General features: G+C 44.0%; 2 protein-coding genes and 1 long non-coding RNA gene across 3 annotated transcripts in view; 1 reads left to right on the top strand and 2 right to left on the bottom strand.

The window, feature by feature from the left end:
* LOC310825732 overlaps positions 1-27,986 on the top strand; it is a 240,438-nt gene that overhangs the window by 16,170 nt on the left and 196,282 nt on the right. The gene's annotated exons all lie outside the window — the stretch shown is intronic.
* Positions 869-10,974, bottom strand: LOC310825619 (phospholipase A2 inhibitor and Ly6/PLAUR domain-containing protein-like). The gene is made up of 5 exons (XM_083699512.1): positions 10,844-10,974; positions 6,869-6,991; positions 5,708-5,863; positions 3,189-3,329; positions 869-1,616 (listed from the first exon to the last, which is right to left on the bottom strand). The coding sequence occupies exons 1-5, from the start codon at positions 10,890-10,892 to the stop codon at positions 1,399-1,401; spliced, it is 687 nt and encodes a 228-aa protein (XP_083555638.1). The 5' UTR covers positions 10,893-10,974; the 3' UTR covers positions 869-1,398.
* LOC310825607 (secreted frizzled-related protein 2-like) lies at positions 18,888-22,474 on the bottom strand. The gene is made up of 4 exons (XM_083699488.1): positions 22,176-22,474; positions 21,756-21,925; positions 20,157-20,249; positions 18,888-19,999 (listed from the first exon to the last, which is right to left on the bottom strand). The coding sequence occupies exons 1-4, from the start codon at positions 22,448-22,450 to the stop codon at positions 19,689-19,691; spliced, it is 849 nt and encodes a 282-aa protein (XP_083555614.1). The 5' UTR covers positions 22,451-22,474; the 3' UTR covers positions 18,888-19,688.

Here is a 27,986-nt window from a genome sequence, read left to right as displayed (position 1 = left end):
ACCAGTAATCAACAAAAGGTTTTGAGTGGCACTAATAATACAGACGCATACACAAAACCAGTGTGCAGGTGCTTTATACATAAGTCTACAGACTAAGGGAGCCGCTTCCGGTTTCAGGTTTTAGCTGAGAAGGCCAAGAAACCACAGGTATAAATCAAATTCAGATGCCAATCACAGAAACATCCCTCCCTGTTATCTACTTTCTTGTGACGTGGTCCAGCTTCCAGGCTACAGGGCAGAAGTTGCTGTACTCTTGCAATACCACCCAAATCTGCCACGTAGCAAAAAGTATAACATAGAGATATAAAAACAGGGCTGGTTCTGACATGGTCCCAGGCTGCTATCCTGTTCAACCTTTTGGGAACTCAGTGCTGCTTCCTGTGGTCTCCCATCTAAACATCAGTGAGGTCCAAATGCACATATTTTCAACAATGCTATAGCATACCTATTTACTCAGGTGAGCCTAGTTTCATCCTAAACATTTTATACACGGTACAGGGATGAACCAGGCTGAAGTTTGATCCTGAGAACCCACCACATGTGGAATGAGCCAATTTGGGGCCATGAGCGAATAGAAATGGACATGCATTGCATGCTAAGTTCTGAATTTACAGGCTCCGTAAAAACACTTTAAAGCAGTTGGATCAATTAAGAGCCTTTTCCAGCTATTTTACAAGCCCATTTAGTTAACACGAATGCTCTTTCCCTGTGTTTCAGCATGAAGTAACTAAAATGTGAAGTACAATTGATAATTGTTGCAACCTATCAAATAATCATATCGATTGGAAATCCAAAAAGGAGACTGTAAAACACAGAGAGAAGGTTCATAACCTCCCCAAAGCTTAAACAAACAAGAAACGAATCAATATTCCTGGGTTTCATTTTTTTATTTTACTATTGATTTTGCTATTTAACAGATCGGTCAGACAGAAGAATGGGTAGGAGCCAAATTGTTAATCAATCAAATGTTTAATTGGTTTGCCATTGTTGTTAAATGTCAATTAGGTGTTGGCACATATTCCTTTAGAATATGCAGGTGAAAGCTGATGTAGATCACGGACTTGCAGTGGTTTTAGTGCTTGGTGTTGATGACATGACATGGCCAGTTCATCTGGCCAAAGTTCAGGGCAGCCCCCACCCTGAAAGGAGTCTGTGAACAGGCCTTCATCGTGGAGAGGAAAGCACTCTACTCAGTCTTTAGTACACCTGCGGCTGCGATTCTCACTTTCATTGATAGGTTGATCGATTAACTGGAATCAACGGTTGCCCCTTAGTCCCTAACACGCCAAAGAGCAAATGCTCAGGCAATCCAGTTATGCTAAGAGAGAGTTGTCAAGCTTTTAACACAAGCCTCAGCTTAGCACCTCCATCCATTTGTTAATGCACACAGATTGTAAGTTAAGAACAGAGCTTCATGAGGAAAAAACCAACAATGGCGGAAAGGAGGGATCCAGTTGGTCCAAGAGGCATATTGGCTGTGCTGCTGGAGGCTGCTCTGCATTCAAGGTTCGTGATGGCCGAACTGATCCCCGTAAATGTCGCTGCCCCTCCCAAAATAGGAGCACAGACGGCAGGTGTAGCACAACCCTTCATAGCAACTTTCCCGGTAGCTTCACCTGGTATTGGAAAGAGAGAATATAATAAGGTGGTTGTTAGCCACAAGAGGGCGGCAGATGATCATTTAAAGATCCACCTCGCTCACTCTTACACTTTCAAGAGCAGAGGGCAGATTTTCTGGGAATTTTTGTTTTGTTTGGATAGACTGATACCCTGCCTCTTTCCTGAAAGTTGCAAGGCAGCTCACAATCAAATGCAATACTACAACATTACAGAATAGAGTAATATTTATTGTGTTGCTTTATACACGGGTGGCGCTGTGGTCTGAACCACTGAGCCTTGGGCTTGCCGATTGGAAGGTCGGCAGTTCAAAGCACCGCGACGGGGTGAGCTCCCATTGCTCAGTCCCAGCTCCTGCCAACCTAGCAGTTCAAAAGCATGTCAAAGTGCAAGTAGATAAATAGATACCGCTACGGCGGGAAGGTAAACAGCGTTTCCGTGCACTGCTCTGGTTTCACCAGAAGCAGCTTAGTCATGCTAGCCACATGACCTGGAAAAACTGTCTGCGGACAAATGTCGGCTCTCTCGGCCTATAAAGCGAGATGAGCACCGCAACCCCAGAGTCGTTCATAACTGGAACTAACTGTCAGGGGTCCTTTACAGGTAGGTAGCCGTGTTGGTCTGCCGTAGTCGAAAAAAAATTTAAAAAATCCTTCCAGTAGCACCTTAGAGACCAACTAAGTTAGTTATTGGTATATTGGGCTTTCATGGGCATGCACACGTCTTCAGATACCTTATTGGTATGAGCTTTCATGTGCATTACCTTTACCTTTACCTTTTTTATAGTAGGGTTGCCATATTTGAAGAAGTAAAAATCCGGACACAAGTTGCTTTAAAAAAACAACAACACAGCAAACAAAAACAGCAATGCAGTAGACATCAGAATCAACAGAACGGAACAGCCCATAATCAAAGGAACAACCTTGGTGCCTTGGCTAATTCAGCTGATATCTCATGCTTAATTGGAAGTTAATAAATTCAGTCCATTTCCCAGGGCTAAGCAAGTGTGAGTCTGGGTAGAGCTTACATGTTTTGGAAGGAAGGTGGGATATAAATGTAATAATTTTAAAAAATAAAATTACCGTAGAATTTCATTCGCAGCGAAACCAAAAGAGAATTTATTCCCGTCGGCATAAATTGACATGGGAAGCTGAGAGCCATCTGTTGCATTCAGCCGCACAGTAAAGAGAATTTACCACTGTTTTGCTCCCCCAGATTTCTGATCTGGTGAAGTAGAACTAATACAAAAGTTTGAGGGGGCCCTGGCAAGTGCCTTCTGGCACTATTCTTTGTTGGTGGACTCATACTTGGTGTGGTGGTGGTGGAAGGTGGCAGCAGCAATATTCCAAAAAGAATCAGGCAATTGGGTCCAACTGCCATTTTCATTTCCAACAGCGCTCCCACTATGGCATTGTTCCAAGGCATTGAGGGAAATGTAAATCGTCTGAACTTCTGGAAGTGCCATGCCAGGTATTTTTTTAAGGCATCTGAACTGTGTTTATGATATGAAGATAATGAGCAAAGTCCAAAAGAACCCAAACCAAATGCATGCATGGGAATGAATAAATTACCTGTATGTATGAATCCAGCTAAGTCAATGCAGTGAGATTCAGAACCAACACAATCCACTGTTTCATCACTGCATGAATCAGAAAAGGAAGCATAGCAGGCTGGGCACCGAAGGCCGTTGAGTTTGGTCTCCAGACGCTTCACTGAACCAAGAGAGAAAAAGTCAACTTCCTGAGAACATTACTGGGTGCTGCAAATATAACTGTGCTGCACAGTGGCATGAGGAAAAGAGTTGTAAAGTACGACTAATAATAATTTAATAATTTATAATAATTTATTATTTATACCCCGCCCATCTGGCTGGGTTTCCCCAGCCACTCTGGGCGGCTTCCAACCGAATATTAAAAACAATACAGCGTCAGACATTAAAAACTTCCCGAGACAGGGTCACCTTCAGTTGTCTTTTAAAAATAAAATACTGTATGTTTTCGCTCTATAAGACACACCAGACCACAAGACGCACCTAGTTTTTGGAGGAGGAAAACAAGAAAAACATATTCTGAATCTCAGAAGCCAGAACAGCAAGAGGGATCGCTGCACAGTGAAAGCAGCAATCCCTCTTGCTGTTCTGGCTCCTGGGATAGCTGCACAGCCTGCATTCACCCCATAAGATGCACACACATTTCCCCTTACTTTTTAGGAGGGAAAAAGTGAGTCTTACAGAGCAAAAAATACGGTAGTTGTTTATCGCCTTGACATCTGCCCGGAGGGCATTCCACGGGGCAGGCGCCACTAATAATAATTTCTAGCTTACATTAAGCTAGAAATTCCAAGGAGGAGGGAACTGGCCAAGGGGGGGGGGGAAATGCTCCTTTTCCCTTGTGGGGTACCCAAGAGCCAGTACAGAATCCTTATGTAGGTTCTCTATCAGTAGGAGAAAATAACAGAGGCCAACCAGACAATATCGAGAAGCAAGGCAGCTAGTAAGCCTGATCTTTATTAAACTGTTGCAACAGGGTGCTCACCCCCCACGCAGGAGGGACCCAGAACATTGGTGTGCAAGCTCTTATACAGACTTTCGAAATTGCCACCCTGTAGCTCAAGACCACCCCCAAAAACATCATACATACATCACTGAAGGGGCGGCCTACAGCAGAAAACCTGTCTGCCAGGATACCTGATAATGGTCACTGTTTGCTTTTACCTGGGCATTCTGGCCATTCTTTTGTGAAGGTAAATACCCAGTTCGTGAATCCAGGTCACAGGCTCACCCTTATTCATACACAGATACGCCCTTAAGACAGGATTTGTGAGCAAAGAGACAATGGGGAGGTTTTCCCATTTCCTTCCTCCTTGCAGAGGTCAATTTGGGAGAGCCAAAATGGCTTCAGGATTGTTCTCCTGTACTATTTCAGATACGTGGTTTATATACTTAGGTATGTGTTTGCCTTGTACATTTATGAACATTTACTTTATATATATAAGACCTCAGAATTTCTATAACACCATGTTTGGTGTAAAATGCAAACTGGATGCCAAGGTACATGCAGTACAAAGCAATCTCTTGGGATAGCAATGTTTTAGCCTAGCCAATGGAGCAGTGAGTGAACACAGACCCCCAGAAAGCCCTTGAGATGTTGTTTGCGGGTCATATATCTGATAAATACTGATAAAGGGAGAGGGCAAATGCCTCAGGCCAGCCTGTCCTGGCAACCTGACTTTAAACAAACCGGGTCCTCCCTTAAAGAGGGGACGTGTTGCAGTGAGACCTGGCAACCAAACCCTGTGTTGTGGGTGGGTAAGATTGGATAGCCACAACACCCAATTGGTAGGTCCCTTGATGCAGAGTTTAATCAGGCCAATGGGACCCAGGCTAAACAGATCAAGGGACCTATATATACCTATGCACATGACCCAGAGCTTCCTCTTTCGGTGTGTGCACCCGCCCACCTCTCCCTACTCTTAGGGCTTTGCGCTTGAGCTTGCTATGCCGTCATGCGTCGTCTGTCGTTGGGACAGGGGCACGGCAGGAATTTTCCCCACTTGGCTGATTGGCTGGTGCCATTTGGGTTTCGCCTGCCGCGTAGCAAATCGTCACAACTTGTAAGGTTGCGGATAGATTCTGGTTCAGGTGATAGGGATGAGGGAACGCTCTCGCCATCCCTATGTGAAGGGTATTCCGTTAAAGGAATCCAGGGACTCGATGGTTTGGTCAACCCCTGAGAGGGGATTGCACCCGTGCCTGAGTCTAGGGGGGCATTTGGGTGGCGGAGATAGCCTGTTCTTGGCTTTCTGCTTATCCAGGTGTTCACCCTTGGCTGACCTATGCTGGTGCCCTGGGTCAGCGCTACCTGCAACGATGCAGGAAGCCAGTCGAACCAGAGCCTATGCAACCACTCACTTGCTGTAATCAATAAAGTTGTGGCCTAAATTCTGCCAGAAACCAAACCAAAATTTGAATCTTGTCTGAATTTATTTAAGGGGGAGGTTTAAAGGTCTGAACATGCAAAAGCTCCAAAGGCATGTATACAATTGGGTGCGCAAAAGGAATCAGAAAAGGAAAATACAAACTGATACCTACATTTGGCAGGAAAGGCGGTATTGCAAGCATCCGTCTTACAGCAGAAAACACTGGTCCTCGATCTTCTCTTTTTACCCAAGTTAATATCAGCGGAACCAACTTCGCAGTAATTGGATGGAACACAGTTCTTAATAATGCCATTAACCTTTACATTTTCTGCAAGAGGGTATGGGGAGAAAGATGTGAGACTTCCTATCAGATCATGAGTATAATGCACATAGCACAGAGGCTCAAAAGCCAATTATTTCTATAAAGCCTTATATTACTGAGAACTGGGAAAACTAAAGGCCCTTGCTGTCAGTCCCCTCACACAATGATACTATGCTTTTACATTTCTTAAAAAATAATTTTATTCTTATGTATTTCTTTACCACAATTGCCTCCCAGCTTTTAAAAAAGGAGTTTGAAGCAGCACACATAATTAATCCCCTTTCTATTTCAACTTCACAACAACCCTGTGAGGTAGATTAAGCTGAGAGTTAGCCCAACTCTCTAACCTCTGCGTCATGCTGACTCCACCATCCCCTTCCCTGCCAATATTGCACTCTGAAACGCTTAACAAAATTAAGCGTGGTGCAATAAAATAGAAGGCAGCACAACAAAATACAAAAGTCTAAAACCACAGTCATTCTGCTGCTATACCAAGCTGAGCTGAACATGCCTTGGTTTAGTGTGTCGCCAGAGCCTGGACTCATGGTTTAGTTGTCTCCACGCTAACCATGGTTTGTTGTAGCCATGAGCTGTAACCATGGTTTGTCCTTCGTAAAAGTCCTGATGGTCAGCTAACAGTTCACTCCTCATCCCCAGTTACACCAGTTGGAGGGGGTAGGATGGGATCTACCATATTCCCCTGCCCCAGTGTAAATGGTTTACACTGGTGTAAACCTAGTGATTATTTTCCAGCCATATTTTCCTAGTTAGTATTGCTCTACCCAGTGTGAGTGCTTTTAAGAAGTAAAGTATTGCACCCCTAGTTGACTGGTTCTGCTAAGGTAGAGAATTACCATGGAGAGAGGGGGCCACCACAGATAAGGCCCTTAATAAGACAGTCATCTGCAGGCCTTCCAGTGGTAGAGGCCCCAATAGTAAATCCTCACCAATACTCAACAACAAATCATGGATGCATCCCACCGCTGAGACCAAAAAATAAATCATGAATACCTTCAAAAAGTTCACTTTCAAACAAAGTGATGCCACAGAAATTGTGGTCTTGGGGGCAAGTCACCACTTCACCAGTGCAGTTTTGGCCTAGGCCTGTGCAAGCTTCACATTGTAAAGCAGTCCCTGGAAAAGGAAAAGGAAAAAGAAAGGAAATATATTATGTCAGTTGGATTTAATTAGTTTCCTGTGATTTCTCTGTACCGCTCTCTGTTTTTCCAGGGAAGGAAATGTCCGGACCTAAATAGCTTTAAAGGATGAAGTTTCCTCTCAGACCAGATGCACTTGTCTGACAGGATCAAAACCAGTCCCCATACTTAAGTTATGGGTGTGTATACACAGTTTCACATACTTTTGAGAAGGGGGGGTGGAATGTAGACTGGGTATAATTAATTCCTAGCATTTGCATAAACTTAAAGCTATACAAGCCAAGATACAGAGGCCATCTTCTGACCTCACATATATTAGGAAAACACCTTGAGGTGCTTCTTTCGATTTTCATCATTTTCAGAGACAGTTCCACCACCATCCGTCTCTTAAGTTGACTTGACCACATCGCCAGTAGCCAAAACCTGCTCACCTGGTTCACATACCTGTTCAGCAACAGCTAAGAAACATTTTTGCTGGCTTTGGGTGAGTCATTGTTTCTAAATTTAGGCTAATTCGCCGGATTGTTGACAGAACTGTGTATAACTCTTAAGCTTCAAAACAAAGCAAATTACCTTAAGTCCTGCAGGGGGAAAGTAGCATTCTGAGACTGGCGACGTTTTGTAAATAAGGTATGTTTGCACGAATTTGCATAATTTATTCTGCACAGGGCCAGCCCAGAACATGTTTGTGGCCTGAGGCAATGGTGCCTCCACCATTCTATGCATGGCGGACAATTGGAATGGTAGGTAATTCAATGCTAATCATGGGCCAGTGTTTCCTAATGTGCCTGAAGGGGTGGTGGTGTGAAGATCAGGCTGCTCTGAAAAGCAGCTTAAAAAGCAACAACAACAGTAAAAATATATATATATATTTTAAAGTGATAAACCATTGACTTCAAAACAGATGCAGAGATAAGCATGTGGCTGTTCACTCCATGTTTCTTGCTGAAACACACACATATACACATGATGCAATATATAATAACTGGGATGTATTGTCTTCTAGAAAATTAGGAACATAACAACATATGAAGACTGGATTGCACCAAAAGTCTACCTATTCCCATATCCTGCTTCTCAAAGCGCCCGACCAGCACCCTGGCTAACTCCACAAACAGAGTGTGAAGGCTATAACCCCACTCCGTAGTACAGTGGTACCTTGGATTACAGACACTTCAGGTTACAGATGCTTCAGGTTACAGACTCTGCTAACCCAGAAATAGTACTGGGTTAAGAACTTTGCTTCAGGATGAGAACAGAAATCATGTGGCGGCAGCGGGAGGCCCCATTAGCTAAAGTGATAAGGTAAAGGTAAAGGGACCCCTGACCATTAGGTCCAGTCGTGGCCAACTCTGGGGTTGCGGCGCTCATCTCGATTTATTGGCCGAGGGAGCCGGCATACAGCTTCCGCATCATGTGGCCAGCATGACTAAGCCACTTCTGGCAAACCAGAGCAGCGCACGGAAATGCCATTTACCTTCCCGCCGGAGCGGTACCCATTTATCTACTTGTACTTTGACGTGCTTTCAAACTGCTAGGTGGGCAGGAGCAGGGACTGAGCAACGGGAGCTCACCCCGTCGCAGGGATTCGAACCACCGACCTTATGATGGCAAGTCCTAGGCTCTGTGGTTTGACCCACAGCGCCACCTGCGCCCCCAGCTAAAGTGGTACCTCAGGTTAAGAACAGTTTCAGGTTAAGAACGGACCTCCAGAACGAATTAAGTTCTTAACCCAAGGGACCACTGTATTCAGCGGCATCCTATTACAGAATCTGGAAGTTACATTTAGCCATTAAAATAACAGCGCAATCCTAAGCTGGCGGTGGCAGCGGGGTAAGAATCTGTGGCAGAGGAACTGCACCAGCCAGGGCAGAAGGTAGAGGGATGATTTTTCCATTTTCTCTACCATTTAAACCAGGGGTGAGCAAACTTTTCCCTCAGACCTTGTGGGGAGCCACTCCCCCACGACTCTCCCCTCCCTTCTCCACATAGCTGTCAACGTTCCCCCTTTTTAAAGGAAAGTTCCCTTATTCAGAATAGGATACCTCGCAAGAAAAGGGAGAAGTTGACAGCTATGCTTCTCCACAGCACCGGACGAGCCCCGGTGGCTGCTTACCTGTGTCTTGTGAGTGGCAAGGGCTGGCAGCGGCGGGGACGACGAGTAGCGCATGAAAGGGCTCCAGAGAGGGGCTGCTTAAAATGGCGGCCGCTCGAGTGCTGCTTCTGCCTGCACCACCAAAGCCCAGCCCCCTTCCTCCTCTAGGCAGGGCGGGGAGAAGCCAGGAGGAGGGAGGGAGGAGGCGCCGCTGCCGTGGGAGGGAGAGGGAAAGAATGCGCACACTGGCGATCCATGTGGCGATTCCCAGACCATCCATGGAACAGATCCAGAAGGGAATTGGGCCTGATCCGGCCCGCGAGGCCTTAGTTTGCCAACCCATGATTTAAACCAATGAGAGGCAAAATACACCGGCTCCAAAGCCTCAGGTCCTTTTTTGACATTTCCGGGGGCATATCAGGGAACTGAGAGGTCTCTCCTGACTGCCCTCCATATCTCATTTTCAGGACCATCACCCCCAGTGTTACAGGAACGCCCCCCCATTCTCTGCTGCTAAACTGGGGAGGTCTCCCTCTCTGCCCATTTGACCCCCACCCCTTGGCAGTGGAGAGGCAAGCGCCCAACATCCAACAGCTCATTGGTTGCTCTGTTTGGAAGCTTAGAATTACTTTCTAACCGAGTTTGTATACTTTAGGTAAAATTAAAGTATAGAAAAGCTCACAACATGGTGAGTTGCACTGGATATTGGGGGAAGGAATGGGTAGAAAGAAGAGACGGGTCCACTTTCCTTCTATTCACCATTTTTGAAATAAAACATTTTTGGCTCATGAGTGATCTTGTCCTGGAGCTATTCATAATTTCCAGAATTTATTTTTTTAACATTAATGAAATAAAACTTAATGAAAGCTGTGGCATAAAATCTTCAAGACATTCAGGGGAGGAGGGGAATGTTCTTTGTGACACAATATGTTTCCGATAGGTAGAAATCACACCCACACAAGTATATTATATTATATTATATTATATTATATTATATTATATTATATTATATTATATTATATTATATTATATTATATTATATTATATTATATTATATTATATTATATTATATTATATTATATTAGCATTAAATTAACAGGGGAGGCAGTCAGGTTATCATATCTTCCCAGCTACGATTTTTATGTTGGAAAGCCCTCAAAATAAGTTCAATTCTCGGAAAAAATTGTGACAGGGATTTAGGGAGAACAATTGGTTTAGTTCAGCAGTGAAACTTCTGCTGGTTAGATCTCGCATATCTCTGTGAATGGCTGCATAGTTGGCAAAAAGTCATACAGGACTTGGGAGCTAGCTACATTCCAGAAAAGAGATACATCCAGATTCAGAAACGAGCAACATACAATTATCTCCTGTAGAGCTATAATATTCTAAAGCAAACAGCATTAAGTACGTACCGGGGATATTTAAAGAAAAGGGTGTCAGAGAATCCTTGCTTCTCAAGCACACACATGCAAACACACACACATACATATACATCAGCACAATCGGACGTCTTCTTCTGCCCCAGCTGCAACAAAACATGTCTATCCCATATTGCGATACAGCCACACCGAGCGCTGTAGCTCTCAACTGGCTTGACTTTACCACGAAAGGTCCACACTTCCATTGTCTTCCAGACAGATGGATGCTGCCAATAATATTATGCCCACACCCAGATATAGATATAGCTGCTCTAGATAGAGATATAACTCTACCTGCATAGGATGGGATACTCACCTCTGGCTATGAGTGCTGAGAGGAAGCAAATGCCAAGGAAGATCTGCATTGCTGCTGGGTGAGAAGTGGGTTGAGTCTCTGATGAAGCCAACTCTTCAGATGGGAGTTATAGTCATGTCAACAATTACTGCCTAGGAGGGAGGAGCATTTAAAAGCATCTTTCCTCCTCAAGGCCACATTGGAGAGGAAGTTGAGCAAGGAAGGCTCATCTGCTACATTTTTCTCTCTCTCTTTCTCTCACCCTCATACTTCCTCCACGGAGCCCAAGTGGGGTGTGCATTTGTGCCATGTTATCTTGACAACAAGGGACGGGGTTGGCGCTGTGGGTTAAACCACAGAGCCTAGGACTTGCCGATCAGAAGGTGGGCGGTTCGAATCCCCGTGATGGGGTGAGCTCCCGTTGTTCGGTCCCTGCTTCTGCCAACCTAGCAGTTCGAAAGCACATCAAAGTGCAAGTAGATAAATAGGTACCACTCCGGCGGGAAGGTAAACGACATTTCCGTGCGCTGCTCTGGTTCGTGCACTGCTCTGGCCACATGACCGGGAAGCTGTACGCCGGCTCCCTTGACCAATAAAATGAGATTAGCGCCGCAACCCCAGAGTCGGTCACGAGTGGACCTAATGGTCAGGGGTCCCTTTACCTTTACCTATCCTGACAACAACCCTGAGGTAGATGAGAGATCGGTGACCAACCCCCAGATCACCGTCATGGCTGAACAGGGATTGGAACTTGCCCACCTTGACCTCACCACACAGCTCCATGTCAGTATCGAAGCCAGAATCTATTCTGGTTTTGACCAGGTGTCACGTGATACTTGCTTCGCCGTTGTAACAAATTCAGCACCTACACTTTGGAACTCCTTGCCACTTGACATCAAGCACATTTTTGCCCCTGCTTAAGACATTTTTGTTTGGGCATGTCCAGTGCTTTTTTCTGGGGGGTACGCAGGGGTACGCCTACCCCTAAACATTTTGTGCATCTAAGTTTGGCCTCATTGAGGGGCAGTATTTCAATATGAGTAGGAAAGTGAGAGTACCCCTAAACTTTTTTTTAGAAAAAAAAAGCACTGGGCATGTCTCTCCAGACACATAGCTGTAGGTGTGTTTTAATTTATTTTACTGTTCATTTTAATTATCTTTAACTGCTTTTAATTGTTTTTATTGATCATTTTAATATTCCTTATACAGTGGTACCTCGCAAGACGAAAAACTCGCAAGACGAAAGAGTTTTTCGTTTTTTCAGTTGCTTTGCAAGACGATTTTCCCTATGGGCTTGCTTCGCAAGACGAAATGTCTTGCAAGTTTGTTTCCTTTTTCTTAAAACCGTTAATACCAGGGTGCATCCGTGCTTCACAAGACAAAAAATCCGCAAGACGAAGAAACTCGCAGAACGAATTAATTTTGTCTTGCGAGGTACCACTGTAAACTACTTTGTGATTTTACTGCATTCAAGCAGTATATATATTTAGATGATAGATATAGATGATAGATAGATGATAGATAGATGATAGATAGATGATAGATAGATAGATGATAGATAGATGATAGATAGATATAGACAGACTTCTTCCTGAGGATACCATCTTCCCCCCTACAGCCCTGATGTGTTTGCCATCTGAATAGTGCAAAAAGTGATGGAACAGTGAGACTCCCATAAGTGTAACACTTGTTGTTGTTTAGTCGTTTAGTCGTGTGCGAATCTTCATGACCCAATGGACCAGAGCACGCCAGGCACTCCTGTCTTCCACTGCCTCCTGCAGTTTAGTCAAACTCATGTTGGTAGGTTCGAGAACACTGTCCAACCATCTCGTCTTCTCTCGTCCCCTTCTCCTTGTGCCCTCCATCTTTCCCAACATCAGGGTCTTTTCCAGGGAGTTTTCTCTTCTCATGAGGTGGCCCAAGTCTTGGAGACTCAGCTTCAGGATCTGTCCTTCCAGTGAGCACTCAGGGCTGATTTCCTTCAGAATGGAGAGGTTTGATCTTCTTGTAGTCCATGGGACTCTCAAGAGTCTCCTCCAGCATCATAATTCAAAAGCATCAATTCTTCGGCGATCAGCCTTCTTGATGGTCCAGCTCTCACTTCCATACATCACTACTGGGATGTAACACTATCACTGAGTTATTCCCATTTAAGGCAATAACTGCCCAGAGTCTTCAGCTTGAAAAATGAATGCTGATAGCCAGAGATCTTCAGGTGATGTCTCTTAATGGGATCTAAGAGTCAGGCAGGCTTGGCCACACTTTTCTTTTGTTAGGGAGATTGCTGGCTAAATAGGTATTAGATGCTCTCTCAGTAGCTAGGAAATAGCTGGAGGGTTTCACATTCTTTTGTTTCAAACAGGGGCATACTTTTTCTCCCCCACCCCAACAACCCAGCTAAGGGTTAATGCTGTATATACAAGGGAAAGGCACTGCAGATTTTTAGACATGGGAACTATGACTGAGCTGAGTTCTGGATCTCTGTAATGGAAGAGTTGATCTGGGAGCAGTGGAATTTGCTGGTTGTATGTGTTAAACTGTGCTTCTGCCTAGGCCCAACTCCTCTGGAACCTGTCCTCAATTTGTACATTTCTGGATAAATTCCAATTTTATAGAACTGTTCACCGCCCCCCCAGGAAACAAAATCCAGGTAGGTGTTGTTCCCCTAGAGCCTGGAAGCACATAGAACAAGACTACAGACCATTCACTATCCAATGTTAAGATCAGAATCCTGTTTGCTGTCTTAAAGGTGAGCACATTTAAATTCTCATAGCCGCCAGTCCATTTTGGAAGATGCAATTGCACGTTTAATGGACTGCGGTCCATGAAAGCTTGTGTCATAATGAAGTGGTTATCCCTGATGGTTTCACAAGGCTCATTTGTGGTTTTACTGCAACCCCTCCAGACATTGAATTATACTGCTAAGAGGATGGTAACTGGATCCTAATAAATAATAATAATAATAATAATAATAATAATAATAATAATAATGGGCCACCCTTCTGACTGGGTTGCCCCAGCCACTTGAGGTGGCTTCCAGCATGGAAGATATAGATAGATAGATAGATAGATAGATAGATAGATAGATAGATGATAGATAGATTAGATAGATAGATAGATAGAGATAGATAGATAGAGAGATATAGATAGATAGATGATAGATAGATAGATAGATAGATAGATAGATAGATAGAGATAGATATAGATAGATAGATAGATAGATGATAGATAGATGATAGATGATGATAGATAGATAGATAGATAGATAGATAGATAGATGATAGATAGATGATAGAGATAGATAGATAGATAGATAGATAGATAGATAGATAGATAGATGATAGATAGATAGATGATAGATAGATAGAGATAGAGAGATAGATAGATAGAGAGATAGATAGATAGATAGATAGATAGATAGATAGATGGATAGATAGATAGATAGATAGATAGATAGATAGATAGATAGATAGATGCTAGATAGGTAGATAGATATAGATAGATAGATAGATGATAGATAGATAGATGGTAGATAGATAGATAGATAGATAGATAGATAGATAGATAGATAGATGATAGATAGATATAGATAGATAGATAGATAGATAGATAGATGATAGATAGATAGATAGATAGATAGATGCTAGATAGGTAGATAGATATAGATAGATAGATAGATGATAGATAGATAGATGGTAGATAGATAGATAGATAGATAGATAGATAGATAGATGATAGATAGATATAGATAGATGATAGATAGATGATAGATAGATAGATAGATAGATAGATAGATAGATGATATAGATCCACTGAAGGTTTAGGCTGGAAGAGCAACAGCTTTATCTCTTTACCTTTTCCCAAAACAATCGTTCCCATGCTGATTTTCTCCCCAAGGCAGAAAGATATGGGGACCGGGAGCACATATCTTAACAATGGTCAAATAGATGTCTCCAATAACTCCATGTGCAAGATATGAGGGCAATAGCGGCCCCCACTCCTTCCTCTGAATTGTGAAACACATTGGCCAGGACAGTAAGCTACGAACCACAAGCCTCCAGGGCACGTGCGTAGCCAGGATTTATGTTGGGTGTGTGTGTCAGGATTTATATTATGTGGGGGGCACAACCGAGCTATCTGTGACCCAATTGGTCAGTCGGCTAGGTATTTTTATTTATTTACTTGATGGGGGGCAGCTGGCGCCCTTGCCCTCCCGGGTGACGCTATGGTCTAAACCACTGAGCCTCTTGGGCTTGTCGATCGAAAGGTCAGCGGTTTGAATCGCCGTGACGGGGTGAGCTCCCATTGCTCGGTCCCAACTCCTGCCAACCTAGCAATTCGAAAGCACGCCAGTGCAAGTAGATAAATAGGTACCACTGTGGCGGGAAGCTAAATGGTGTTTCCATGCGCTCTGGTTTCTGTCACGGTGTTCTGTTGCACCAGAAGCGGTTTACTCGTGCTGGCCACATGACCCAGAAAGCTGTCTGTGGGCAAACGTTGGCTCCCTCGGCCTGAAAGCGAGATGAGCGCTGCAACCTCATAGTCGCCTTTGACTGGACTTAACCGTCCAGGGGTCCTTTACCTTTACCAGTTACACCCATGCTCCAGGGCTGAATTCACAAGATGGCCGTAGGGCTGAACGAGATAATAATATAGTGGTACCTTGGGTTAAACACTTAATTTGTTTCAGAGGTCCGTTCTTAACCTGAAACTGTTCTTAACCTGAAGCACCACTTTATCTAATCGGGCCTCCTGGTGCTGCCACGCCGCTGGAGCACCATTTCTGTTCTCATCCTGAAGCAAAGTTCTTAACCCGAGGTACTGTTTCTGGGTTAGCAGAGCCTGTAACCTGAAGCATATGTAAGCTGAAGCGTATGTAACCCGAGGTACCACTGTATAAATAAACCCCAGCCACTCTGGGTGCATTCCAACAAAAGGTTAAAAATGCATTAAAACATCAGTCATTAAAAACTTCCCTAAACTGTATAAGGCAGCCTTACTAGGGTCCTTGATTTTTGTCCCTAGCATCTGGTATTGATTCCCTCCAAATGATGTTGATCTTCAACTCCCATCTGCCGCAGGTAATGGGAGCTGAATCAAGCAACGTTTGGAGGCCTCTGTCTTCCACTACAGTCGTCAGGCCAACTAAGTTACACTGGCATTGCTTCAAACCTGTAGTTAAGACGTTCCAGTGTAGCTATTAAGACCTAGGTGTAAAGAGCAATGAGTCACACACAGACTTCCTTTGCAACCAACAAACATAAGTAAACAAACTGCCCAAACACAACATTCAGCTACCTGCCTGTCTGCCTCCCACATAGAAAATTTGTCCCTGAGTTGCACACGACCTTGGTCCCTCTCTTGTCATAAACATCTGGAAGGCCACACATTCCCATCCCTGATTTTGAGCAATATTTTTTATTGTTTATGTTAATCTTTCCCTTCTCTTTTCCCGCCTGGCTTTCCTCCTTTCTCTTATGAAAGGATAAATGAAATTAAAAATTGGCATTACATTGGCTACTTTCCGGTCCTCTGGTATGAAAGATGATCTGAGGGAAAAGTTAGGACATCAGCAATGTCATATTTGAGCTCTCGGGTAGATGCCATCGAGAACCAAAAATTTCTCTCGTTTTATTTATTTTATCTATTCTGTGAACTGCCCTGAGACCCCCGGTTATAGGGCAGTCTTTAAATTCAATAAAGAAAAACAAACAAATAAATATTAGGCCTAGAACATAGTCTCTCGTCATTTATTTATTTATTTTATATATTCCACCCTATACCGTCAGGACGGTTCACAGAATAAAATCAAGATATAAAACCACAAAATACATAATAAAAACTGTCTGCCTTAGTTCTGCAAACTCGTCACTTTGTTTGGGTGTTGGGATCTGTTGTGAAGACAGACACAAATAATTAATCTGCCTTCTTCACAATCTCCATATCCGAAATAAAGAAATAAATACCGACACACTAAGCTTGCAAAAAAAAGAAAAAGAAGGAAAAAAAAAAAAAGGAGAGAACAGTTTTCGACATGACAGCCCTACTTTGCTTTAGGCAGCAAAATCCCTTTTGTAAGCAGGAACACCCTTTGCTTGTTTCCAGATGCACATAGAAGATGTTTGCAGCAGAGAGTCATTGCCTAGCCACAGCTATTTCTCGTTTCCGGGGTTAATTTGTACTGTAATTGGAGCTCTGGTAAATTCCAAAGACAAATTCCACAAGGAAAAAACTTCCGTTGTTGATATCTCCATGGATTCTTAACTAGGAAATATTTCATACGTGCACAGGCAATTATTTGCCTGTCATAGATGTTGAATCTAGGAGTGTCAGGTGGGGCCTGGTTATAACAAAAATATTACAGTGTGAAATACGCTATAGACTGTTCAGGTTTCCAGTCAAGCCCTCTTCTAGAATATTCCATTTCTCACTTCCACGTTAATTGACATTCTGTGGTCAGAGAGACATTGCAGACTTTTGTAAATCAACAATATATATATATATACACACACACACACACACACACACACACACACACACACAATGTGCCCATTCTTCACTGGGATTAGTTTTTTTGTGGTACGGGTAGGGGATCACCTCTGAAGACTGTCCTCCTAAATATTTGCATACTTCTGCAAACCTTGGGGTTCCCTCAAGCTGGCTGATATCTCCCTCTTGTGTGTGGATTGTACTGTTTTGGCTACGTAAGAACTGGCAACTGGAGAATGGAGTTTGGTATTAAGTCTATTTATGCAAGTGGCGTCCTAACTGTTTCGTTGCATTCCTAGTTGAAATATGTGTTACCTGAAAACTTTGACTGAGGGGAGTGGGCCTCACAAACAAGAATCATTGCTTAACGTGCATTAAAAAAAAAGTCCTACAGTAACTACCGTAATAGCTTTTACATGAGTAGAATGTGCCCTTTTATTTAAAATGCATCTCTGAGTGATTTGTGGGGCATAGGAATTTGTTCATATATTTTTTTTTTCAAAATATAGTCTGGCCCCCTACAAGGTCTGAGGGACAGTGGACTGGTCCCGTGCTGAAAAACTTTGCTCACCCCTGGTTTAAAGGTAAAGTAAAGGTACCCCTGCCCGTACGGGCCAGTCTTGACAGACTCTGGGGTTGTGCGCCCATCTCACTTAAGAGGCCAGGGGCCAGCGCTGTCCGAAGACACTTCTGGGTCACGTGGCCAGCGTGACATCACTGCCCTGGCGAGCCAGAACTGCACACGGAAACGCCGTTTACCTTCCCGCTAGAAAGCGGTCCCTATTTATCTACTTGCACCCGAGGGTGCTTTCGAACTGCTAGGTTGGCAGGCGCTGGGACCGAGCAACGGGAGCGCACCCCGCCGCGGGGATTCGAACCGCCGACCTTTCGATCGGCAAGCCCTAGGCGCTGAGGCTTTTACCCACAGCGCCACCCGCGTCCCTGACCCCTGGTTTAGGGAGACACAAATTGCATTTAGCCAATGGTGGTGGTATGCATAAATTGTTAATGCCAGCAAAATCACACATACGATTAAATCCAAAGAAATCTAAATCCAGACACCTAAATCTAAAGAAGACCTCTTTAGGCTTGATGCATTTTATCAGTAATTTTATTATAGTTTTCTAAATATTATACAATATGATACAACCAAATGTTCTGAAGGCATGATGTCTTGCCACAAGTAAATGTAACTAAGGTCACACCAGATACTTGTAGCACTTTAACCATCACTGCCGCCCCCCAACCCCCCAAAAAGAATCCCGAGAACCATAACTGAACCCCAGCAGAGCTAAAATTCCCAGCACAATTAACAAACTACAGTTCCCAGAATCCTTTGGTGGAAGTGTTGTGCTTTAAATATACAATGTGGATGTGCTCCCACGGAAAATATTCAGAGGTCCACAGCACAAGTAGATGTTTATATCTGTTCTATCGCATTTCAGAAATAGGTAAGGCTTGATGTTTGGCTTATGATACACTTGGGTTTTACAAGACACCTTTGCCCTGACCCATACATTTCAAAAAAGTAACATATTCATATGCCTTCCGTTCTATATTAGCTCCAGTGCCGGATTTACATATAAGCTAAACAAGCTATAGCTTAAGGCTCCACTCTCTTGGGGGCCCCAAAAAATTAAAGGAAAAAAACCTGGATGTACATTTCCAAAACATAAGATAAAAAACAAATAAAATAAAACCTACATACAGCAACAGTGTTTTGTGTTGTGTAGGCTCCTATGATGTAAGTAATGGGCCCCGCCTGCTAGCCTGCTCCCTAAAATATCACTGGTTTGCTCATTTCTATATACAGTGGTACCTCGGGTTAAGTACTTAATTCATTCCGGAGGTCCGTACTTAACCTGAAACTGTTCTTAACCTAAAGCACCACTTTAGCTAATGGGGCCTCCTGCTGCTGCTGCTGCCGCGCCACCGGAGCACGATTTCTGTTCTCATCCTGAAGCAAAGTTCTTAACCTGAAGCACTATTTCTGGGTTAGCAGAGTCTGTAACCTGAAGCGTATGTAACCTGAAGCGTATGTAACCCAAGGTACCACTGTATAGGGTGCCTACATTCTGCATGAACTGGTTGCATGGCAACACGTGCAAATGGCTTTAGATACCTATTAGGTCCATAAATTACCATATAGCATATATTCAAAACAAAAAACAGCGACCATTTGTTGTTGACAAAGGACAGCTGGACATAGAAAGGGCCCCATTACTTTCTATTGCTTAGGGCCTCATCAAACCTAAATCTGGCCCCGATTAGCTCCCTCCATTGAAGTGAATGGGCCTACTGAGAATATGCTGGGCTTTTGCTTGTGCTCTTGGATCAGCGGAGAATGCACGAATGCTGGAAGCTGGATAATGAAGAGTTATGCACATTTGCAATGCTTCAGTTTCTGCGTTGCCAGGGTCAGCCTGTAATCCCACTTCTGCCAGTGATATACTTGGTTGACAACGATGTTCATTTCCTCAGTGGTCCCCACAATGAGATATAACTTGGGACGGTGGGCATGGACCAGTTGTTGAGTACAGTTTTCATTAATCAGAAACCACTGCTTAATCACACTGCGAGCATCGAAAGGCAAGAGCGACCCCTGGTTAATGAATTCCACCTGGCAGTCAAGGTCATATTCCTGAGTGGTGAAGACAGGTCGTTTCCTGGACAGTTTCACCTTTGCGGCTGCAAAGAGACAGAAAGAAAAATAATGTGTGTGTGTGTTGTATGTGTGTGCCGCTTCTCCTGTATTAATATAGAAATTAAGAGAGAAGATGTTGTAGAATCTAGCAAGCCCATACGCAGGGATGCCTCGATCCTAACTGTGCCAATAATAACTTACCAAAATTGCAGATACAAAAAATGTCCAGCACTTTCCTGCGCGTCAAGAGCTCATCAATGGCCGGGCAAGTCTGGCAGATAGGCTTGGGAAAGGCTGGCGGTTAAGAGGAGAAAAATCCTATTTGTCACGGGGGCATGCACTTCATTCCCACAGAAAATAAACCTGTCATGTCTGGAGATCTCCTGAAGAATTCTCAGACATTTTTTGACAACTAGGAAGATAAAGTTGAGCTAGGGGCTCTGTATATTATAGGATAAGCCCTCAGAATCATAGAATTGTAGAGTTGGAAGGGACCAGGAGGGTCAATCTAGTCTGACCCCTTGCAGTGCAGGAATTTTTGGTCCAACGTGGGGCGTGAACCCATAGCCCTGAGATTAAGAAGCTCATGTTCTGCCGACAAAGCTATTCCAGTCAGATAGAACACTTCAGCAGGACGCCATATGTGCCAATTGTTATATCTTAGGAATTATACCCAACAGCACAATTCTTTTTTTCTTTTTTTAGATTAAAAAGGCATTTTATTTATTTTTATTATTTCGAAAAAGTAACAAAATAATTTCTGCTGCGTATTCCCCGTCTTACTTTAACGGCACATGTTAATTTATCATTCGTAGCTATATCCTACACCTCTTTATGCCATTCTCCCATTTTATATTCTGCTTGCCCCTTCCACTTCCTGGCTATCGTAATTCGTGCAGCTGTCAATAAATTTGTCAGCAAGTCCTTCATAGCCTGCGAACCTTCCACCCCACTGTAAATGGATAATAATGCTACCTCTGGACTTTTGGTCAGCTTTAACCCAGTGATTTCCAACAGCACAATTCTAACCATGTATACTCTACACAGAACTAAGTTCCATTAAATCCAGTGGAGCTTTCTCCCAGGTAAGTGAGGTTGAATCCTGACAAGACAGAAGTACTGCTTTGGGGGGCAGGAGGCGGGCAGGTGGGGGGGACTCCCAGGTCCTGAATGGGGTAACTGTGCCCCTGAAGGACCAGGTGCGCAGCCTGGGAGTCATTTTGGACTCACAGCTGTCCATGGAGGCGCAGGTTAATTCTGTGTCCAGGGCAGCTGTCTACCAGCTCCATCTGGTACGCAAGGTAAGACCCTACCTGCCTGCAGACTGTCTTGCCAGAGTGGTGCATGCTCTAGTTATCTCTCACTTGGACTACTGCAATGCGCTCTACGTGGGGCTATCTTTGAAGGTGACCCGGAAAGTGGGAGAGCACATTTTTAAAAAATATTAAAATGAAATTGAGAAACACAACAGAAAGCTAACAAGCAAGAACAGAGAGGATGAGAGGAGACCCACTCTCTCTAGGACAGGTGATGCTGCCAGCCTGCTGTGGGTCTGGGAACCTCAAGAGGAGAAAGGTAGGATATGAATGTACCAGTGTGTGAAACAATGGTATCTGGTGCCCAATAAAACTGGCAGCACAGAAGGCAGGGAGGCCGTCAGTAAGCAGAGCCAGAGCAAGAGGCAACCAGTTCTACTTTTGAACCCCTTCTGAGTTCTGCAAGGGCAACAATGAGGACAAGCCTCACCCCACTAGACCCGTCGCAAGTACATGCAACCCAAACCCCCATATAAAGCTGTACCTCCGAGACCACGCTTAGCTTCTTTGCCGAGGGATGCAAGACACGTGTCCTCATCTGCGGGGAACCTATCACAGTCCAAACTGCTGGGCCAGGCGCGTCCTTGGCATTGCAAGACAGGAGCGCAGCTGTCGCGGACCGCAACGCACATGCTCCTGCAAGGCTGGATGAAGCTGTCGGGGAAGCAGGGCAGCTCTTAGGAGCAAAACACGCAGGCACGCCGCGCACGTCTGAAAGGGCACCGAGGGGGGCCGCCCGCGGGAGAGAAGGCTTCGAGGAAGACGACGAGGCCTTCCTTCCCCATTTCCTCCCCAAGTCGAGGGCAGCCACCAGCTGTGCTGTCGGCGCCCTTCTCCCCCCGGACTCGCATCTTCCTAGTTGAACGTGTGAACGGCCCACGCGGGTCCGGCGGCGGGTACTCACGTGTCCAAGCACACGGGTGCGAAGAGCGAGCAGAGGAAGATCCCCGCGTGCGGGTGGCAGCCGGTGCTGACGAGGCGCTGCCACGCGGCGGCTTTCCCCACGACCTCGGGCAAACCGACGTGACCCAGCAGGTTGGGCAGCCTCATCTCCGAGTAGCCGATGTCGTGGCACATGGCCATGTCCGTGGGGATGGAGACGCACTTGGTGGATAAGCCCAGGTCCAGCCCCGCCGCCCGGCGCAGGGCCAAGGCCAGCAGGACGGCCGCGGGGAGCATCGCTGGCGCCTCCGTAACGTGAGGATGCCTCGCGGAGTCAAAGGTCTCTTTGCAGATCTGAGCAAACCTCGGCAGGGTGTGGGGCGCTTTATATCTGCACGACCCCCACCCACAACCCCCAGGGCTCTGCTCCTTTTATCTGATGGAAACCCCCAAGGGGGTGTGTGTTTGCTTATAGGCCATTTAAGTGATCTGATGGGATTAGTGGTTCCCAAAGGGTGTGAATGGCAAAGAAACATTTAAACATTTCAGTGCGTCAAGAACAGAGAAGAGAAGCTGCTCAAACCTGAAGACCTCTTGGCCAAAGCGCCTTTATAATTCTTGATTCTTTTACAGTGAGATGTTGCCAATGACTGACCTGAATGTCTTATGTATTCTAAAGAGGAAATCCTTCATTTTTTTAAAAAAAAATGGTGGAATAAACCTGCATTGTTTTTTATTGGACACGTTGGTTTTTAAATGAACTGATGGAGTACGACGGCCACCCAAAAACAACAGGCGTTTGATTGGATTGCTGCTAAGGAGGGTGATATTCGAAGAGGGGGTGGGAAGAAAAAATGGGGTTCTGCCTTCTGCACTTCTGCGGTCTCGGTCTCTGGTTTTTGCTAGCTGTGGATGGCAAGCTGCTTCTCAGACCTTCCTAGTTTGCAACTTGGTCCATTTTTAACAAAAGAGTTCATATAGATGCTCTTACGTGTCTTCATTTTTAAATAAAATGCGGTCAGCTGCAGGGGGGAAACAAGAGAGAAAGGCTTCTTTGTGTTGAAGAGAGTTTGTCTCAAATTAGACCTAATCTTCTTCTTCTTCTCTGGCGATCACTTGTAGCTTGTAAGATTGTCTTCCATGAAAACGATCTCAACAATGAGTCCGTAAGTGGCTGTGGAGGCCAATTCTGGATCCACACGTCCTTCCACAGTGGGGACATAGGTTTCCGGGTGGGAGTTGATCATGGTGAGGGTTTGCCAAGTGTGCCTTCCTTTTTATTAGACCTAATACAAATGAGATCGCACAGCAAAAGCAAGCTCACACCTCTCATTGAGTTTATATACATGCTTAAGGTACAAATGTAAGAGGCTCGTTTATCAATATATTTCGGGCAGGGCACATCAAAGTGCAAGTAGATAAATAGGTACCGCTCTGGCGGGAAGGTAAACAGTGTTTCCATGCGCTGCTCTGGTTTCGCCAGAAGCCTCTTAGTCATGCTGGCCACATGAGCTGGAAAAACTGTCTGAGGACAAACCTTGGCTCCCTTGGCCAGTAAAGCAAGATGAGCGCCGCAACCCCAGAGTCGTTCGCGGCTAGACTTAACTGTCAGGGGTCCTTTACCTTTACCTTTAAGCTAGTGAAGCTAATAGGGCCCTTTATATGTCCAGCTGTCTGTCAACAACAAATTGTCACTGTTTTTTGTGTTGAATAGATGTTACATGGTAATTTATGGACCTAATAGGTATCTAAAGCCATTTGCACATGTTACCATGTAACCAGTCCATGCAGAATGTAGGCACCCTATATATAGAAATGAGCAAAGCAGTGATATTTTAGGGAGCAGGTTAGCAGGTGGGACCCATTACTTACATCATAGGAGCCTACACAACACAAAACACTGTTGCTGTATGTAGGTTTTATTTTATTTGTTTTTTATCTTATATTTTGGAAATGTACATCCAGCTTTTTTCCTTTAATTTTTTTTTTTTTGGGTCCCCCAAGAGAGTGGGGCCCTAAGCTATAGCTTGTTTGGCTTATATGTAAATCTGGCACTGATTTTGGGAATAATTCATGTTCTTATATAGCTGCATAGTTGTTTTTCAGTTTCTGGATTTCCCATGATCATATTATAAAGCAGTTGTGTCCTATGTTATAAATTAAGCACTGCTAGGAGTTGTTCCTTTTTGTTTTCCAATGCATTTCTTAACAATAAAAAATGGGTGTGGCGCCAGCAAGTTTTTATTCCGAAAAAAGTTTGAGAGCCACCGGATTGTGTCCATGTGGTGGACACAAGGTGCCTGGGTGGGTGTTTAATGAACATTTTGGGGTTTTTTTTTTGCAGGTGAGACTTGCAAGGTGTGAGGAGGGGATTCTGCCAGGGAATTCTGCAAATGAAGTGTGAAGCTGAGTTAAGGCAGACTCCCGGAAAAAGGGTGTGAGGAGGAGACAGCCTGTCTCCTTGTGGCCTGGGTTTGTCGGCTTGGCTTCAGACATGGCTGGTGTAGCCGAAAAGACAGACTAGAGGGATCCCCAAGAGAAAATGTTTTGCCTTTGTCAATTGCCTCCTGGTGCTTGCTCGCCTCAGAAGCGTGTGGGAAGACTTTTCTCAGTGAGGTAAAGTGCTAGAAATCAGATTAGCTTGTCTGTCAAAAGGGGCTGCCTAATTTCTAAAGAAAGTGGGCCCCAGAAGCCGCCTAGAATTGTAAGATTTTATTGATAATTGAAATGTGTCGACTCTGCTGAAGTTGAAGTGGATGAAAGGAGACAGATTCATTTTCCTCATTTCCCATATGCGAGTTCGAGTTCGGATGTTTAACTTGAATTCAGGACCATAAGCATCACATCAAAGCCCACTTTCCACCAGATGGAAAAACAGGCAGTTATCAAGTCTTTTTGTACAGGCGACAGTTCTGTAAATTAGAATTTTAAAAGGGCAAGTTAAAATTACAAGACTTTTACTGCACAGGGAGTTACAAGGTTTTAATGGTGCCACAACTGAAAAAGGTGGCATTTGAATCGTGGTTAAATCTATAGAAATTTGGATGTATATTCAGCTAGTCAGGAAACATAAAACATGTACAGTACTTCTTCAGTCATGTAACCATTAAATGGAAGAGCCTTACTTGGATTAGGAGTTGGCAATGCTATACAAGGTAGATATCTGATCTGGCCCGGGGTGCCTGCTATTTCAGTTGCAATTCACAGCAATTTCTTTCTTTTATTACAAAGGTGTGCTTTTGATGGGCAATAAATGAGAAAGCCTAAAGAATACACATATAACTCAGAGTTAGGTTTAAAACAGAAAGAAAAAAGCAACCTTCATCGATCGTTTTCTTTCCATCATATAAATAATGTAACTCAAATGATGGACTTTTGTGTGTGTGTATGTGTGAAAAATTTAATAATTTCTACTGCAGTATTTGGTGTGGAAAGTGATCCTCAGCAGTGATCTCATCAGTTTCGTGATCCAGAGGACAAAAGTTTGGTGCTGCGAAAAGAGCTGAAATTGGATTTAGGAGCGCCTTCCCCTGCAAAGCATTGATCAGCAATCTTCACATCATAGAATCATAGAGTTGGAAGAGACCACAAGGGCCATCGAGTCCAACCCCCTGCCAAGCAGGAAACATGTGATAAGGCCATGAGACAAGGCGATGTGTGCTCTGGGCAAAGACTAAAACTTCACATTCTTCATCAAGGTACGCTCATTACAAAATGGCTCAGAATTTAAATAAATATAGAAAGATAGAAAATTCCCCATTACAAGTCTTCAGACAACCCTTTTAGTGATGTTAATTGCTTACAATAATCTTTCAGATATCGTATGAATTTACTCCAACCCTTTTGGAATACTTGATCGTGCTGGTTTCGGATTTTTCCTGCCAGTTCTGCAAAGTCCATCATCTTCATCTGCCACTCTTCTTTCGTTGGTACTTCTTCTTGTTTCCATTTTTGGGCTGAGAGAATTCTTGCCACAGTTGTTGCTTACATAAACAGTTTTTTATCTCTTCACCCACAATACCCATTAAAAAGGCTTCTGGTTTTTTTAACAAAAGTGTTTTTAAACATTTTCTTTAACTCATTATATACCATTTCCCAGAAAGCCTTTACAAGGTAAGTATTTAGATTCAGGTAGGTAGCCGTGTTGGTCTGACACAGTCGAAATAAATAAATAAAATTGTCCAGTAGGTTTACCATACCCATTGAGTCAATCACCCATCTCCTACTACCCTTCTGAGACAAACCCCACTGCACCCTCCCACTGTATATAAGGGTCTGGTGATTTCTGTTTCAGTGTATCTGAAGAAGTGTGCATGCACACAAAAGCTTATACCCAGACCCAGAAAAAACTTAGTTGGTCTCTAAGGTGCAACTTTAAGGTGCAACTCTAAGGGACGCGGGTGGCGCTGTGGGTTAAACTACAGAGCCTAGGACTTGCCGATCAGAAGGTCAGCAGTTCAAATCCCTGCGACGGGGTGAGCTCCCGTTGCCCGGTCCCTGCTCCTGCCAACCTAGCAGTTCAAAAGCACGTCAAAGTGCAAGTAGATAAATAGGTACCGCTCCGGTGGGAAGGTAAACGGCGTTTCCGTGTGCTGCTCTGGTTCATCAGAAGTGGCTTAGTCATGCTGGCCACATGACCCAGAAGCTGTACGCCGGATCCCTTGGCCAGTAAAGCGAGATGAGCGCCGCAACCCCAGAGTCGGCCACAACTGGACCTAATGGTCAGGGGTCCCTTTACGTTTACCTTTAAGGTGCAACTTAACATTTATTTATTTATTTATTTATTTATTTATTTATTTATTTATTTTACGTATTTCTATGTGTGGAAAGCTCGGTCCTTTTACCCATGCAAATGACGCAAATTAAATCCAATGTAATGGTTTCTCTTAATTGGCAAGTGTCGATTCTACAGGTGTTTTCAATTTCCTACCCCATAGTTTTTGATCAGAGTGATGGGGTAGTGGGGGAACTGCGTGCTCTCTGCCCCATGACTTAAATCTTCCCTGTAAAGCTGTCATTAGCCTACATTGTTTTCCTTTAGAAATACCATACTTGAATGATTGTATCTGAGAAGAAAGTCCAGCTTGCTCCATTAGTCCATGGCTCTATTTTTATTGCTCATAAATATGAGAGCCAGTTGGCTGCTAGATGCTGATAAATTGATTAGATCTTGGGGCCTAGTCTTTCCTTATCCACATCCCCCCCTTCCTTTGACTGCTGTTTAAGAGACTGGCAGAGATTAACCAGGAGCCACAAATTACCATCCCATTGTAACCAAGGGACTGGGATTTTCTTCAAAGAAATTCAGGAATTTGCTTCAGCAATGGAACCTTAGAATGCCTTACATTCTAAGTAGAATGTTAGACAGCTGCGTTTATTTATTGGACAAGGAAAAAACCGTTTAGACAATTCTTAAAACAGGTGTAGGAAGGTAGCTCCTTCAACTTGTGTCTACCTGTAAAAACCCTATTGAGAAAAGTAAGGGAATTCAAATCAGATATACTAGATAACCCCTTTTCCTGCAATTCCTGAAATCCAAGCAGATGTGAATATAACAATATATTCCAGGCCAATCAATCAAGTTCATTATAGAAAATTATAATACAAATGAACAAAATAACATAGCGATTTCAATTGTCAATTCAACAATTCGTTATGCTAAATTCAGTTAAGAGATCAGTAGAGAGAATGTTTTCCAATACTTCTAGCAAAACAACAAGCAGTTTCTTCAGTGCTTCTCATTCTTGACCAGATCATTAGCAAGCTTTTTTCTTGCCTAGCAACTGAAATCAAGGAAAGCTGGAGTGCTTTTTTAAGGTTGGATGGTGCCCCT

The sequence above is a fragment of the Podarcis gaigeae genome (genome assembly GCF_964106915.1).
Source record: "Podarcis gaigeae genome assembly, chromosome: 10".
Classification (NCBI taxonomy): Eukaryota; Metazoa; Chordata; class Lepidosauria; order Squamata; family Lacertidae; genus Podarcis; species Podarcis gaigeae.
This window is presented reverse-complemented; position numbering and strand designations above follow the sequence as displayed.